Genomic DNA, 17854 nt, shown 5'->3' on the forward strand with positions numbered 1-17854 from the left:
TAAGGGAAGCTGGCTTGCATTCAGGGAAGAGGCAGAGGAGGGAAGTTGCCAGCTGGGCTGTGCTAAGATGACCTGAGCCCCAGACCCCGGATGTACAGCCTCTTCTGGACACAGGACATGCCAGAGGCAATATTTTGAAATAGGCAAATTTTATTTCCTTTGTGTTCTTTCGTCATCTGTATTAGCTTTTGCCTCTTAAGTGCCAAAATATAGCTGTTTATATATTTCCCCAAGTTCTTGAGTTTATTTTTTGTGTGAGAATTTTCCACCCTTTGAAATCCCAAATGACATGTTTCTTCTCTTTCTCAGACCATGCTTTCATTTCAGTCAATGTAACATTTCAGCCAGGTCTTAGGAGTTTAGAAATCTGATTGGATTGATTCATACTAAGCTGTAACATATCTACCACAGCCTTCCAAGATGAATTGGAGTTTTCTAAAAGCTCCATGACCTACAGAATTCTTTAGGTGCTGGAATTACACACTTTTAAATCGCATCAAGTATAAACATTCAATTGTGTAGAGGTTAATTTTTTAAGGAGAGATGAGGATAGGTGATGGTTAATACTGGCAGACTTTACTCCAAAAGCCAATTGTATTAAAATTTCTTTATTTTTTTAAATTCTAGACTATCAGAAAGAGTGAAAATGCCAATTTTTTTTTTCTTTTTGCTATAGCTGCAATATTCACAGTAATCCAAGTTCCAATGTCAGGGTGCGAGAGCAGAGCCAAATGAGGCCATGGTTTTTTCATGAAGTGCATTTTTTTTTTTTTTTTTGAAATCAGGGATTCAGACATTATAATATAAGTGTTCAATTAGAAAGTTATTATGATAGTGCATGGCACGTGTCCTTTCCATCATCTGGATTTTTCTGATTTTTTTATCTGGCTCACTCTTACTCACTCTTCAGTCTTCACTTTAGTGGTCACTTCTCCCCAGAATGCTCATGACCCCTTAAGATATTAGTGCTGCAAACACTAAAAGCTGAACTTATAACTGGACTCACAGGCAACACCTTGTCCTGTGCCATGCTTCACTAATGATGAGGAAATGAGAAAGAGTAGGAGAAACGAGGCAAAACAAATATCATTTCCATAGCAGAGGCCTCAAGGCCAGCCCACTTGATTCTCTGGAGATCCTATTCTGCATAACAATGATGAAAGGTAGCCTAGGAAGGCCATTTGTCTGAGGCTTCACCTTTGACACCTTGCTAGTCACTAAACTAAGAGATGGATTCCATTCTTTAGTGTCGCCATTGCGTCATAAATCCATACATAGCAGTGGTATTTATTTCCAATAAAGTATCAATATAAATTAGGTATATTCTGTTGACAATTTTATTAAAGTTCTTTATTTATCTTCCAGAGAGTAGATTCTATCAACCAAGTTTCATAAAGAGTTCTGATTCCCAGAGGTAAGAACTGAGCCTGGCTTTCTAGTTACATGTTTACTGGTAACCCCGTCCTTCCCTAGAACTCTTAAGCATATTTAAAGACTATACCCTCCCCTGCCTCCAGCCTGGATTGTAAGCTCCTCAAGAGCATGGCTGTGTCTTTTAACATCAAGTCTCCATGTGAGAAAGAGTTCCTGCCGTATCACAAATGCGCAATCGACATTTGTAAGTGAAGAAAGCTATTCTGTGGTGTCTGCTTTAATATTAAGAGATGGCTTGCCCAAATTGCTAAGCAGCTTCATTGTCTAAAATGGAGCTAGATTCTGTGGGTAGCAGGTCCATTGGTGCCACTCACAGGAGGCCTCAAAGAAACCCGCCGCCTTCGCAGAGCTGCGGGAGCGTTCATTTTCTTCCAGCACAGAGATGTAAAATGGAATATTCTTCTGAAGCAGATACTTCTTGTATCGCACCATCACCTGTGCCATTTTGCCTGTCTTTCGGTATTTTTCCACGCTGTAGGCCATTCCTACTTCACAAGAAGGGTCCATGGTTAGCCATGCGACTGGGGCCCCCTCTGGTCCCAGCATACAGGCTGCTGGCAGGGCTCCTATGCAGCGCTTGATGTAGCGCAGGCTCCTCTCATTCTTCCCTCGCTCCCAGTTGTCATTTACCAACCCGGAATAAGACACATCCAGTTGGCCATACTTAAAGTTGGGAATTTCCCTGTAGAAAACATAAAGAAAGACAAAAGCTTTGATCCCACTCCTGTAATTTCTGGGTGCCATCCCAATCTAGGGATCCCAGGACCTCTTTTTCTTTAAAGTCCCACCAGTGCAAAGTTGCATATTTTGACCTTTGACAATCTTTATTCATCCCTAGGAATGAATTCATCCTCTCTTCATTCCAAAACTGATGTATGTGAATTACAAAAATGTACAAGGAATAGCAATTATAAATGATTAGCATATGTTTTTGTACCTTTCAAAATCATCATCTGGGTGGCCTGTCTCAGCCCAGCTTCGAAACTTGCTTTCATTGGAGGCATTGAGCTTCAGAATATCTTCCGTAACCAAGAGGACTGCTGTCGAATGCTCTACCTTCACTGACTTTGAAAATGCAGCTGCTCTTATCCCCTCACCTAAACTTTCTTGAAGACCTGGGAAGAAAGGCAAGAAAGCAATATTGTCAGACATGGAGTTCTCTACTTACACTGCTCCCACCTGATTAATATCTCAGTGCTTAGTCGTTCTCAGACTTGAGTTTACACCACAATCAGACAGAGTCCTTGTCACACCACAGATTGCTCTACCTCTCCCAGCTCCCAGAGTTTCTATGAATTTACATTTCTAATGAGCTCTCAGGTGATACTAATGGCATTAGTTGAAGACACAATTTGAGAAGCACTGCTGCTTTCCCATTTCTTCCAGACTCTTTACCTTGGATTTGGAGTCTCTGTTTCCAGTTGATGATCTCACAATTTTTCAAAACTTCTTGTGATTTTTGAGGGTCTTTGGAGAATATACGATATACATTTGTGTATGAATCCATGTCATCAGTCATCTCCTGTATAGGATGGTGAAAGGTCAGATCATTCCCTTGAACTATTTCTTCACCTCTCACTGATTGCAATTATCAGAAAAATGAAAATTCAAAAGAAAATTTTGACACTGGCCCATGATGGCTGCAGTTGGGCACACGGATAATAAAACCTAGACCTATAAGCTACTGCTGACCTCTTACCTGTGTAACTGGAGTTTGTTAAATACTTAACACTGAGAGGTAATAGTTATAAACCTGTTTATTAGATACAGAACAAAGACAGGATGAAATCAGTCACCCTCCATCAGGCCGTAAGATGCCTCACCTTTCTCTCTACCCACTCAACTGCACCCTTAACTTATTTTACATATAGCACCACCAAGTACCCAGCAAATTCAGAAGATTGCAACAATTGCTTCTCTCCCTGCTTCTGTCACCCCCTGGGCCACACGTATCCATCCTTCTGTTATATATATAACCTCCTGTGAGACACATTCTGGGTTGTAGTGAGTCTTTGTTGCTAGGATTAAGTCCTCAAACTTGGATCAGAATAAATGTAACCATGATTTCTCTAAGTTTTAGTGCCTACTGTTTCACTGGACACCTAGAATCTATAGTGTCCTAGAATCTACAGTGTCTAGGGCTTGGGCAAGATATTTTAGTGAATGTAAGCATTAACGAGACATTGCCTTTCCCCAAGGCTACACGATATCAGCCTATTCGAAGAGTGACACTGGCTTTACAGCCAGAAGCCCACAAAGTAGAGTGAAGTAACTGAATTTTTGTTAGCACTCTGGGTAATTTATATGGTGTTAGACTCTTGGGTTTGAAAGAAAGAGACTTGTAATCCCTTTCTGGCAAGCCACAAACTTGATGTGAAGATGAGTATCTATTTCTCACTGGAGATATAAACAATAAATGTGAGAGTTTTAGCAGTGAGTATATTAATATTATGTTGGAAATTGTATAGTTAAAGAGTAAAAGAGAAAATAGTGTAACTAATTTTAGAAACCTTCAAGAATTTGAGAATGCTTTTATAAATGTAAGTTCCTGAATATGGCCAAAACTAAAACCTCAGCAAATTTAAAAGAGTAGATGTTTTAAAAGACCCAATTTTAAAAGAATGACCAAAAACAGCCCAGTAAATATTCAAGGCATTATAAAAAGAATATCAAAGTAAACTAGAAAAAAACAAGTGGAACAATTTATAAAAATGAAAGCTATATATAATGAAATGGAGAACAAGTCATAGTTCAAAGGGTATATAAAGCCAAAAGTTTCTTTTTTAAATGGCAAAAAGAAAGATAGAAGATGAGAGAGATAAATTTCTTGTAAGGCTTATAAAGGAGATATGAGAGAAAGAGAAAAAAGCGAAAAAAAAAAAAAGAATAGAGTATGAGACATGAGAACAGAAACAGAGAAAAGAACAAAAGAATTATAATAGAAGATTATATGCTACTCCAGGACAACATATTTACTGATTAAAAAAAAATGGATGTTATCCCTCAAAGATAAACTATCAAAATGACCTTCAAAAAAACCAGAAAACCTCAACAAACTAATAGGAAAATCAGAAATTATATTAAACATCTACCATTTAAAAAGTGGATAAGGATTATGGTCTGCAGCTCCATCCATGTTGCTACAAAGGACATGTTTTTTTCTCTTTTATCGCTGTGTAATATTCCATAGGAATATATGTGCCAGTTATCTTTATCCAATCTACCATTGATGGGCACCTGGGTTGATTCCATGTCTTTGCTATTGTGAACAGCGCAGCAATGAACATGCAAATGCATGTGTCATTTTGGTGGAATGATTCATTTTCTTTTTGGTATTTACCTAGTAATGGAATTGCTGGGTCAAATGGTAACTTTGTTTTAAGTTCTCTAAGAAATTTCCAGACTATTTTCCACAGTACAATAATCCTAAGAAAATTAATGCTGGAACAGAAAACCAAATATCACATTTTCTCACCTATAACTGGGAGCTAAGTATTGAGCACACATGGACACACATGTGGGAATAATAGTAGACACTGTGGACCACTAGAAGGTGGAAAGAAAGGTGCTGGGTTAGAAAACTACCTGTTGGGTACTATGCTCACTACCAGCATGATGGTATCTCTTTGTACTCCAAGACCCAATATTCGCAATATTCCCATGTAACAAATCTGCACGTGTACCCCCTATATTGGAAAGGGAAGATGAAATTAAAAAATAAAAAGTAGCCAAAATCAGATTATTTTATGTTTAAATTCTACATAAGTGAAAAACAAACACATAATTTTAATAGTAGATTTTGGTAACAGATGAAAAGATCCTAATGCCAAATCTGGTAAAGAAATAACAAAAAGAGAGCTATTGTCCATATTTCCTTATGAATACAGATGCAAAAATTCTATTTTAGAGTATTATTATTTCGTTATTGATTTTTATTTGCATTCTTGATTTCCAAATATATCACACTATTTTTTAATCCCCTGTTTGTTTACTAATAAAATATTCAGTACTATATCAAAAGAATGTGAACATGAACAGTTTGTTTTAGAAAGGCCAGTATGGCTTTGACTAGAAGATCTTTCAGTGTAATAAATTAAAGGAGGAAAAATTATATGACTATATAAATTGCCAAAAAGAAAAGACAAAAATGAAAGAACATAAAATGTACCCTCCATTCTAAATATATGTTCTATGAAAGTAGGAAGAACAGGAAAATGCTCTAAACCTGTAAAGGCAGAATGAAATGTAATTCCAAATGTAAGTTGTTACAGCTATTTCATTAAAATCAGGAATGAGACAAGGAGAGAACTATTATTATTGTTAGTTGGTACTGTTTTCTTAAATTGTACATTATGCAATAAGGCAAGAATCTAAAAACCCATACAAATATTGGCAATGAAGGAGCAAATTACCTTGTTTGTAGATTATAGTATTATGCATTTAGAAAATCCAAGAGACTTCGACATAAAACAAAATCAAATAACACCCTACACAAACAAACAGGAGATTAAAGAATAGTGTGACATATTTGGAAATCAAGAATGCAAATAAAAATCAATAACAAAATAATAATGCTCTAAAATAGAAAAGGAAAAATAATTCAATAGTCTTAACAGATAGTATAAAATACTGAAGGATAATCTTAATGGAAAATCAGGTAGTTGACCACAGGAAAACACTTACATTTTACTAGATGACCTAGAACAGAAGCTGAAAAAAGTAAGAAAGAGACCATATATCTAGATGAAAAGATTTATTACAAAAAATATTAATCCCTCCACAATTGCCTAAAAAAACTCCTCCAATACCAATCACAATTGCAATAGTTAGTTGTCATAGGTGGTGGGGAACTGGAAAAATCAGTTTATGTTCATATAGCTCTTAAGTTTATAAGAAATAAGAAAGTAAGAAAAAGATTGGTGAGCGGTGATTTGTTTGATTAGATATTAAAATTTACCACAAAAATAATGAAACAGCATGAGAAAAGACTAGAATCAAACACAGAAATAGATACAAAAATATATAGACATGTTATATGACAAAATAGACATTTATGTTTTAGTAATGGAATGACTTATTTAATAAATAGTACTAACATAATTTGCAAGCCATAAGGAAGACAAATATAAAAGAATGTTAATTCATGCTATTCAAAAATATATTCCAAATAGAATGAAGATCAAAATATCAAAAGTAAAAATTAACTTCCTGTAAGACAAAATAAGAAAACACTTGTATGATCTTGGAGTTGGAAAAAATCTTCCTAATTATTAATAAAATAAATCAAACCTCAGAAGTCATAGTGAAAAATATATTTGATTACATGAAAATTAAAAATTTCTTCATATCAAAATCTCCATCAATAAAATAGACAATAATTCTAAATTGGGCAACAAACTTGTAGCATACACCTTGTGTTAGTATCCCTGGTATCCAAAACACAGAATTTTAAGAGTGACACAAAACTGTGTGTAAACATGGTCAAACAATATAAACAGTTCAGAAGTAAACCCCAAATGACTGATAAATATATGAAAATATAATATGTTGAGAAGGAGGTTCCAAGATGGCCGAATAGGAACAACTCCAGTCTACAGCTCCCAGCATGAGTGATGCAGAAGATGGCTGATTTCTGCATTTCCAACTGAGGTACGGGGCTCATATCACTGGGGCTTGTCAGACAATGAGTGCAGCCCACAGAGCAGGGAGGGGCATTGCCTCACCCAGGAAGTGCAAGAGATTGGGGAATTCCCTTTCCTGGCCAGGGGAAGCCATGACAGACAGTACCTGGAAAATTGGGACACTCCCACCCTAATACTGTGCTTTTCCAATGGTCTTAGCAAATGGCACACCAGGAGATTGTATCCCACGCCTGGCTCGAAGGGTCCCATGCCCACGAGCCTTGCTCACTGCTAGCACAGCAGTCTGAGATTGAACTGCAAGGTGGCAGCAAGGCTAGGGGAGGGGCGTCTGCCATTGCTGAGGCTTGAGGAGGTAAACAAAGCGGTCAGGAAGTTTGAACTGGGTGGAGCCCACCGCAGCTCAAGGAGGCCTGCCTGCCTCTGTAGACTCCAACTCTGGGGGCAGGGCATAGCTGAAGAAAAGACAGCAAAAACTTCTGCAGACTTAAATGTCCCTGTCTGACAGCTTTGAAGAGAGTAGTGGTTCTCGAAGCAGAGAACTGGAGATCTGAGAATGGACAGACTGCCTCCTCAAGTGGGTCCTTGACTCCCAGGTAGCCTAACTGGGAGACACCTTCCAGTAGGGGCCGACTGACACCTCATATATCTGGGTGCCCCTCTGTGATGAAGCTTCCAGAGGAAGGATCAAGCAGCAACAACATTTGCCATTCTACAATATTTGCTGTTCTGCAGCCTCTGCTGGTGATACCCAGGCAAACAGTGTCTGGAGTGGACCTCCAACAAACTCCAACAGACCTGCAGCTGAGGGTCCTGTAAGAAGGAAAACTAACAAACAGAAAGAACATCCACACCAAAACCCCATCTGTAAGTCATCATCATCAAAGACCAAAGGCAGATAAAACCACAAAGATGGGGAGAAACCAGAGCAGAAAAGCTGAAAATTCTAAAACTCAGAGCACCTCTTCTCCAAAGGAATGCAGCTCCTCACTAGCAATGGAACAAAGCTGGATGGAGAATGACTTTGACAAGTTGAGAGAAGAAGGCTTTAGACGATTGGTAATAATCAACTTCTCCAAGCTAAAGGAGGATGTTCGAACCTATCGCAAAGAAGTTAAAACCTTGGAAAAAGATTAGACCAATGGCTAGCAAAGAGAAGACCTTAAATGACCTGATGGAGCTGAAAACCATGGCGCAAGAACTACATGATGCATGCACAAGCTTCAGTAGCGATTTCATCAAGTGAAAGAAAGGGTATCAGTGATTGAAGGTCAAATGAATGAAATAAAATGAGAAAAGAAGTTGAGAGAAAAGGACACAAAGAAACAAACAAAGCTTCCAAGAAATATGGGACTATGTGAAAGGACAAAATCTACATCAGGTTGGTGTACCTGAAACTGACAGGGAGAAAGGAGCCAGGTTGGAAAACACTCTTCAGGATATTATCCAGGAGAACTTCCCCAACATAGCAAGGCATGCCAATATTCAAATTCAGGAAATACAGAGGATGCCACAAATATACTCCTTGACAAGAGCAACTCCAAGACACATAATTGTCAGATTTACCAAAGTTGAATTGAAGGAGAAAATGTTAAGGGCAGCCAGAGAGAAAGGTTGGGTTACCCACAAAGGGAAGCCCATCAGACTAACAGAGGATCTCTTGGCAGAAACTCTACAAGCCGGAAGAGAGTAGGGGCCAATATTCAACATTCTGAAAGAAAAATATTTTCAACCCAGAATTTCATATCCAGCCAAACTAAGTTTCATAAGTGAAGGATAAATAAAATCCTTTACAGACAAGCAAATGCTGAGAGATTTTGTCACCACCAGGCCTGCCTTACAAGAACTCCTGAAGGAAGCAGTAAACATGGAAAGGAACAACCAGTACCACCCACTGCCAAAACATGCCAAATTGTAAAGACCATTGATGCTAGGAAGAAACTGCATCAACTAACAAGCAAAACAACCTGCTAACATCATAATGACAGGATCAAATTCACACATAACAATATTAACCTTAAATGTAAATGGTTCTAAATGCCCCAATTTAAAGACACAGACTGGCAAATTGGATAGAGTCAAGTCCCATCAGAGTGTTGTATTTAGGAGACCCATCTCACATGCAGAGACACATAAAGGCTCAAAATAAAGGCATGGAGGAAGATCTGCCAAGCAAATGGAAAATGAAAAAAGCAGGGGTTGCAATTCTGGTCTCTGATAAAACAGACTTTAATCCAACAAAGATCAAAAGAGAAAAAGAAGGCCATTACATAATGGTAAAGGGCTCAATTCAATAAGAAGAGCTAACTATCCTAAATATATATGTACCCAATAGAGGAGCACCCAGATTCACAAAACAAGTCCTCAGAAACCTACAAAGAGACTTTGTAGTCTCCAGCCTGGGCGACAGAGCGAGTCTCTGTCTCAAAAAAAAAAAAAAAAAAATTATAAAGGGGGTATCACCACCAATCCCACAGAAGTACAAACTACCATCAGAGAATACTATAAACACCTCTACACAAATAATTTAGAAAATCTAGAAGAAATTAATAAATTCCTGGACACACACACCCTCCCAAGACTAAACCAGGAAGAAGTTGAATCTCTGAATAGACAAATAACAGGCTCTGAAATTGAGGCAATAATTAGTAGCTTACCAACCAAAAAGAAGTCCAGAACCAGATGGATTCACACCCAAATTCTATCAGAAGTACAAACAGGAGCTGGTATCGTTCCTTCTGAAACTATTCCAGTCAATAGAAAAAGAGGGAATCCTTCCTAACTCATTTTACGAGGCCAGCATCATCCTGATACCAAGCCTGGCAGAGGCACAACAAAAAAAGAGAATTTTAGACCAATATCCCTGATGAACATTGATGCAAACATCCTAAATAAAATACTGGCAAACCAAATCCAGCAGCACATCAAAAAGCTTATCCATCACGAACAAATTGGCTTCATCCCTGGGAAACAAGGCTGGTTCAACATATGCAAATCAATAAACGTAATCCATCATCTAAACAGAACCAAAGACAAAAATCACATGATTAACTCAATAGAGGCAGAAAAGGCCTTCCACAAAATTCAACAGACCTTCATGCTAAAAACTCTCAATAAATTCGGTATTGATGGGACATGTCTCAAAATGATAAGAGCTGTTTACGACAAACCCACAGCCAATATCATACTGAACAGGCAAAAACTGCAAGCATTCCTTTGAAAACTGGCACAAGATAGGGACACCGTCTCTCACCACTCCTGTTCAACATACTGTTAGGAGAAAGAAATAAACGGTATTCAATTAGGAAAAGAGGAAGTCAAATTGTCCCTGTTTGCAGATGACATGATTGTATATTTAGAAACCCCATCGTCTCAGTCCCAAATCTCCTCAAGGTGATAAGCAACTTCAGCAAATCTCAGGATACAAAATCAATGTGCAAAAATCACAAGCATTCCTATACGCCAATAACAGACAAACAGAGAGTCAAATCATGAGTGAACTCCCATTCACAATTGCTTCAAAGAGAATAAAATACCTAGGAATCCAACTTACAAGGGATGTGAAGGACCTCTTCAAGGAGAACTATAAACCACTGCTCAATGAAATAAAAGAGGACACAAACAAATGGAAGAACATTCCATGCTCATGGATAGGAAGAATCAATATCGTGAAAATGGCCACACTGCCCAAGGTAATTTATAGATTCAATGCCTTCCCCATTAAGCTACCAATAACTTTCTTCACAGAATTGGAAAAAAAACTACTTTAAAGTTCACATGGAAACAAAAAGAGCCCGCATTGCCAAGACAATCCTAAGCCAAAAGAACAATACTGGAGGCATCATGCTACCTGACTTCAAACTATACGACAAGGCTACAATAACCAAAACAGCATGGTGCTGGTACCAAAACAGAGATATAGACCAATGGAACAGAACAGAGCCCTCAGAAATAATAACGCACATTTACAACTATCTAATCTTTGACAAAGCTGACAAAAACAAGAAATAGGGAAAGGATTCCCTATTTAATAAATGGTGCTGGGAAAATTGGCTAGCCATAAGTAGAAAGCTGAAACTGGATCCCTTCCTTACACCTTATACAAAAATTAAATCAAGATGGATTAAAGACTTAAATGTTAGACCTAAAACCATAAAAACCCTAGAAGAAAACCTGGGCAATACCATTCAGGACATAGCCATGGGCAAGGACTTCATGACTAAAACACCAAAAGCAATGGCAACACAAACCAAAATTGATAAATGGGAACTAATTAAAGTAAAGAGCTTCTGCACAGGAAACCAAACTACCATCAGAGTGAACAGGCAACCTACAGAATGGGAGAAAATTTTCACAATCTACCCATCTGACAAAGGGCTAATATCCAGAATCTACAAAAACTTAAACAAATTTACAAGAAAAAATCAAACAACCCCATCAAAAATCGCGCAAAGGATATGAACAGACACTTCTCAAAAGAAGACATTTATGCAGCCAACAGACGTGGAAAAAATGCTCATCATCACTAATTGTCAGAGAAATGCAAATCAAAACCACAATGAGATGCCATCTCACACCTGTTAGAATGGCAATCATTAAAAGGTCAGGAAATAACAAGTGCTGGAAAGGATGTGGAGAAACAGGAACACTTTTACACTGTTGGTGGGACTGTAAACTAGTTCAACCATTGTGGAAGACAGTGTGGCGATTCCTCAAGGATCTAGAACTAGAAATCCCATTTGACCCAGCCATCCCATCACTGGGTGTAGACCCAAAGGATTGCAAATCATGCTGCTATACAGACACATGCACACGTATGTTTATTGCAGCATTATTCACAATAGCAAAGACTTGGAACCAACCCAAATGTCCATCAATGACAGACTGGATTAAGAAAATGTGGCACATATACACAATGGAATAGTATGCAGTCATAAAAAAAGGATGAGTTCTTGTCCTTTGTAGGGACATGGATGAAGCTGGAAACCATCATTCTCAGCAAACCATGGCAGGGACAGAAAACCAAACACCGCATGTTCTCACTCATAGGTGGGAACTGAACAATGAGAACACCTGGACACAGGGTGGGGAACATCACACACTGGGGAATATCGTGGGGTGGGCAAAGTGGGGAGGGATAGCATTAGGAGATATATCTAATGTAAATGACGAGTTAAAGGGTGCACCACACCAACATGGCACACGTATACATATGTAACAAACTTGCACATTGTACACATATACCCTTGAACTTAAAGTATAATAAGAAAAAAAGAAAATATAATATGTTGAATCTCACTAGTCAGGAAAATGGAAATTAAATCTACAATAAGTTGCCATTTTCATCCACCAGTGTGGTATATATTAAAAGAGGGATAACATTCAGTGCTGGTGAGAATATGGGGAAACAATTCTTGCACACATTGCTAATAGAAATTAAATTGTGGAATCCTTTGGAAAGGTAATCTGGCAGTGCCTACTTATGATAAAATAAACTCTAATTTGGCGACATCCCTTTTGGAAATCAATTGTATTTTAAAAGTTTCCAGGATGTAAAGACATGAATATGAGAATATTTATGGAAGCAGTCTTTGTAGTGGCAAAGTACTATGAACAATTTGAACCCAACAGCAGGAGAATGATTGACTAAATAGCATTGTGTTGACTCTATAGAATACCAGTTATTAAAACAAATACATTGGTGCTGTATTGCTTCATGCAAAAGGATGTCCATAAGTTACAGGGCAAATTAAAAAGTGATGACAGAAGAATTCATCAGTGAGTATCCCTTTGTGTGTTAATATGGGAGAGGAAACTGATTACCCCAAGGGGTAGGAAAGGAGGACGGGAGTGGAAGGGAGCTGAGAGGTTATTAACTTCTCAAAATCATTTGGATTTTTCCACTTTTATAATCAGCATATATTATCTTATGGTTAAAAACCAGTGAAGAAAAAAATATTTTTTTTTTTTAGATAAATTCTCCTACATTCCATCTCCTGCATGGAATAAGACTAGGTGAATGTATTTCCAAATGTATTTCCAAACAAATCACAGCATATTTCATTCTTTCAATTTTTTTTGGTCATATATGTGTGCCGTGGAACTTTTGTATCTTAATATTTTTGTTTATTGACTCACTTTGTAAAAACTAGCCTTTTTCAAAGCAATGCATGAAAGTTATGGTTTGATGCTATAGTTATGTTGCTTAAAAGCACATAATAAATACAAAGTCACTGAAGTAAAAAGAACTGTTTGACCTCCTACAGTTATTTAGCATCTCACACTTTGAAGAAACTGGATCATGGAATTTAATAAACTAAGCAGGAAGCCAGGAGATCAAAAGGACATCCCTAGGGAAGGTGTTCGGCTCAGCCTGGTTCCCACCCCGTTTACCCCTTTGTTCCACAAGCTAGGAACACTTCGTCACTTTCTGCCTCCCAATCCTGACCCAGTTTGCAAACTAGTCTTGACCTGGAGTGGCTTATTATTATCTGGGGATTCAGCATCTATATCCACATGAAGATGGGCTGGCCATGAGGCTTTTCAGTTCACTAACCAGATGTGCATGAAACACACATACACAAAGGGGAAGTATTTAGGAAAGAAATACACCTAGGTTTGTGTTACTATTTCAGCTTAATCATTTATTCCTTGTATATACTCAGCCAATAATGGCTAATTATGGTAGATACTATTTACAATTATGTGCTACGTACTAAGTCTTTGATGTACAGTGTCTCATTTAAACCTTTTGCAATCCTCTGAAGAACTTCCTCTTATTTTTCCCATGTTAACAAATGATGAAACTCAGAGAAGGGCCTATGGTTATATAGCTAATAAAAGTGACAGAGTCCACTAAACTTGAATTCAGATTGGGCAATGCTTTAACATCAGGAATCCAGCAGCTATGCAACTTAATATTTCTCAGTGTCGTTTCCTTATCTCTAAATTTGAGATTTAATGCTCCCCTCCTAAGATACTTCTGATGATGACATTCACTATCAAGAGAAGTGCTTCCACATAGTTGACACACGGTAATTATGAGTCCCTTCCCTGTTTCCTGAGAAGTAACTTTTTTTTTTTTTTTAAGACAGGATCTCACTCTTTTGCCCAGAATGGAGTACAGTGGTGTGATCTTGGCTCACTGTGTCCTTGATCTTCTGGGGCTTAATCCATCCTCCCACCTCAGCCTCCTTAGTAGCTAGGAGAATAGGCATTCACCACCACGCTCTGCTAATTTTGTTTACTTTTTGTAGAGATGAGGTCTCACTATGTTGCACAGGCTGGTCTCAAACTCTTGGCCTCAAGTGATCCTCCTGACTGGGCCTCCAAAAGTGATAGAATTATAGGTATAATTCACCATGCCTGGCCCTGAGAGATAATTTTTACTGGTAGACTTCTGCTTTAGTTTTTGTTTCTAAGTCACTGTTCTGATATCTCAGACACCCAACCTTCCCTGTAAATTGGCCTCTTTCAGCCCCTGCAGGTGACTCCTGCCACCTCAAAGGGCCCTTAATCTGCGAGTGTCAACCTTGTCTTTTTCCTCCCCTTCCCCCTCCACCCCATTTCCCAGATGAGTCTTATGCTTTACAGGAAGGGTAGGAACATGTGGCACTCATGCAAGGTGCCAAGTACTGAAGAAGTGTTTTAAAATACTCACATTTTCTTTCACCCTATAAAAGCAGCCCTTGTGTCTGAACTGGTCAGTTCCTCAGGCCCTTTGGGCCTGCCTGCCTTTACCAGTCCTTGTCTGTGTGCCTACCTGTTTTTGAGGCCGGGTAATAACCATCAGATACTCAGGCCAGGAGTCCACCAACACCTCCATGTTGAAAGGGTTCCCGTGATTGATGTGATACACAGAGCCGTACACCTGAAGGAGGGATGGGAAGGACTAGGAGAGGTTGAGATACCCAGAGATGGGGATCTGGATGTGAAGAGTAAGAGAAAAACAAAGGCCAAGGAACACTACTGGAAACAAAGGCCAAGGGACAGTGATGGTGAGATCAGCAGCATCTCCAGGACCATACTGATGGATGTGAAGTCACCAGCAAGCAGGCAGAACTCACAGGTAGGTGTCCTTGTGATGCCAAAGAGCTACTGTGCACTAGCTGGGCACTTGGTAGTGTTCTTAGCACTTATGTTGTATGGATTCATTCAGTGTCCACAACAACTTTAAGAGGTAGGTGCTGATATTATTCCCATTTTATTAATGAAAAGACCAAAGGTAAACGCACAGAAAGCTAAAGAAACAGACACAATGATATCCGACTAAAAAATGGCAACCTTGCAATGCATATTTGTTGAATCTGGCCCCAAACCTATGTTCGTAGCCACCATTTTCCACCGCCACTCCAAATGAGGGACAAAACCTGCAGAGTGGGCCTAGCTCCCAAGGAGAAGCAGCAGCTCTTAACATGCCTTCTTTGTCCCCAACCCCATCCTGTTTCCCAGCTCCAACCCTCTGCACAAAATCAGGAAGGACCAGAATCATGAGCCTATTTTCTTATCCTCAACACCCCTACTCCCTTGCCCCGACCTCCCACTGTTCCTTCACCTTCAGGGACTCAGGAATGCTCCTTGCTAAAGATTCAAATAGGGCCAGCAGCTGCTCGGAATTATCCAGTAGAATCATTTTGTGGGATGCTTCAGTCCTTGAGCCCTCCAAGAAAAAACTCTGAAAAGAAGTGAAGGGAAAATGTTAAAGGACCAAATGAATTTAAAATTCACTTTACACATCTCCATTCAAGTAACACTCATGATGTAGGTATTGTTAGTATCATCTTCATTTTTAATACACCAAAACTTAGAGAGACTAAATAAACTTCTCAAGTTCTTACAGGGATAAATGCCAGAGTCAGATTTTGAAACCATATACGAATGGCTCCAAAACCCATGCCTTTCTTCCATGGTGGAATGAATTAAAAGTGAATATTCAGAGCTCTGTGAGCTTCCCAAATGCCTGTAGCAGAACAGTCCACCACCGCCACCATCATAACTCTTCCTTGTATTTTGATCATCAGATGCCCGAGGAGTCTTCTTTCTTCTGGAATAGAAAATATCTAAGAACAGTTGTGACTGGAAACCTCAGAGCAGAAGTTGCCAAAGATTTTCTTTAATTCCTTAGGGCCAAATATGTCAGATTTATAACCATTTTGAAATTTGTCCCAGTTTCATTACAAAAATAAGAAAAAAAAAATGGAAAAATTTTGAAACGTGTCCGTAAACTTCTGTTGAATTAACATTCAGAAATCTTACAAATATGCCAAAAAGCATAACAGGTGACATCCCATAGTGCCAAAACTGTTCTTAGACAAAAGGGACTTACTGAGAGCCCTCATTTTTAAATGTAGTTCAATGCATTTCTTTTTTTCATTTGGAATGTTCCACTCTAAGTTATCTTTAGTAAGATTTTGCCATTTCTGTAAGGCTTTGCTGCTTCCCAGGCCTAATGTATAAGCCAGAAGGAACTCGGTTTTTCAGAAATTAAGGACTCCATTTTTACCCAAAATACTGGCTTTACTCTCAGATTGTTTTGATTAACTTAGCCAATGAATTTTCCTACCTAGGTGCACAAGAAAAGTGAAACAAATGGGTAGAACACAAAAATCCCTGTGAATTTTCCAAAGCCAAATTTTATGACTTCTGCAACATTACTGCTTACTACCACTTATTTTCTGACCCAGTCAGCTGTTAGTGGCCTCTAAGTAGATCCAAGCCAGTTAATTCCCAGATCAAATTCATTGCTAGACCCAGTCTATTTTCTGTGGCAACTCCAAACCCAGTTTGGATCACAGATTTGCTGAAGGAAACTCAGAGAGCTTAAAACACAAATGTGTGAAACTCCAAAATGCAAGAGAGAGCTTACCTTTGATTCTCAGCAGCTCTGAGAGATCAATGGACACAAGTGTATCCTGTAGGTACCTTCCGTGTTTACTCAGTGCTCCTGGGGATACTGGAAGCTCCACTTCAGATCCTGCTTCTGACACAATCTGATAAAATAAAAACTTCAGCTGAATTAAATTTAAAGAAGTTTGAGCGATGAACAATTCGTCTATCCAGCAGCCTTCAGAATCACAGTAGATTCACAGAGGTTCCAGCTGTGCCTTGCAGTCAAAACAAATTTATAGAGAAGAAAAGTTAAAGTGACATCCAAGAACCGGAAATGAGTTACAGAAACAGTGAGATTGCTGTCGACTGGGTGTTTGCCTTATTTAAACACTGTTTGAACATCAGCAGTCTATGAGTGGTGATGTAAGGCTGCTGGGATTGGCCAACATTCAAGTATTGTTACAGGTGCACGCTCTGAAATTAGGTTTTTAATTTTGTATATTAAGTTAGGTTACACTTCACCCACAAGGACTCAAATGTAGAAGTACAGAGTCCTTCTCAGACCATATTTAGTTTCCTTTAACACTTTGCAGCAAAATTCTTCTGCTGTGCAAAAGCTCTTAAGTGTAATTAGATCCCATTTGTCAATTTTGGCTTTTGTTGCCATTGCTTTTGGTGTTTTAGACATGAAGTCCTTGCCCATGGCTATGTCCTGAATGGTATCACCTAGGTTTTCTTCTAGGGTTTTTATGGTTTTAGGTCTAACATTTAAGTCTTTAATCCATCTTGATTTAATTTTTGTATAAGGTGTAAGGAAGGGATCCAGTTTCAGCTTTCTACTTATGGCTAGCCAGTGTTCCCAGCACCATTTATTAAATAGAGAATCCTTTCCCCATTGCTTGTTTTTGTCAGGTTTGTCAAAGATCAGATAGTTGTAGATGTGTGGTATTATT

The 17854-nt window shown here is 38.6% G+C and overlaps 1 protein-coding gene across 2 annotated transcripts; it reads right to left on the bottom strand.

Moving 5' to 3' along the window:
- Window positions 1-1327: 1327 nt before the first annotated feature.
- On the bottom strand, window positions 1328-17303 carry LOC112606251 (glycine N-acyltransferase-like protein 1). Of its 2 annotated transcripts, XM_025356454.1 has the most exons (7): window positions 17280-17303; window positions 16939-17062; window positions 15727-15747; window positions 14836-14945; window positions 2830-2956; window positions 2372-2549; window positions 1328-2116 (listed from the first exon to the last, which is right to left on the bottom strand). In XM_025356454.1, the coding sequence occupies exons 1-7, from the start codon at window positions 17301-17303 to the stop codon at window positions 1699-1701; spliced, it is 1002 nt and encodes a 333-aa protein (XP_025212239.1). In that variant the 3' UTR covers window positions 1328-1698. The 2 variants fall into 2 exon arrangements, with proteins under 2 accessions (XP_025212239.1, XP_025212240.1); XM_025356455.1 differs by lacking the exons at window positions 16939-17062; window positions 17280-17303 and having other exon boundaries at window positions 14836-14943; window positions 15628-16003.
- Window positions 17304-17854: the final 551 nt, after the last annotated feature.

Source organism: Theropithecus gelada, chromosome 14, assembly GCF_003255815.1.
Source record: "Theropithecus gelada isolate Dixy chromosome 14, Tgel_1.0, whole genome shotgun sequence".
In the NCBI taxonomy this organism is placed as follows: Eukaryota; Metazoa; Chordata; class Mammalia; order Primates; family Cercopithecidae; genus Theropithecus; species Theropithecus gelada.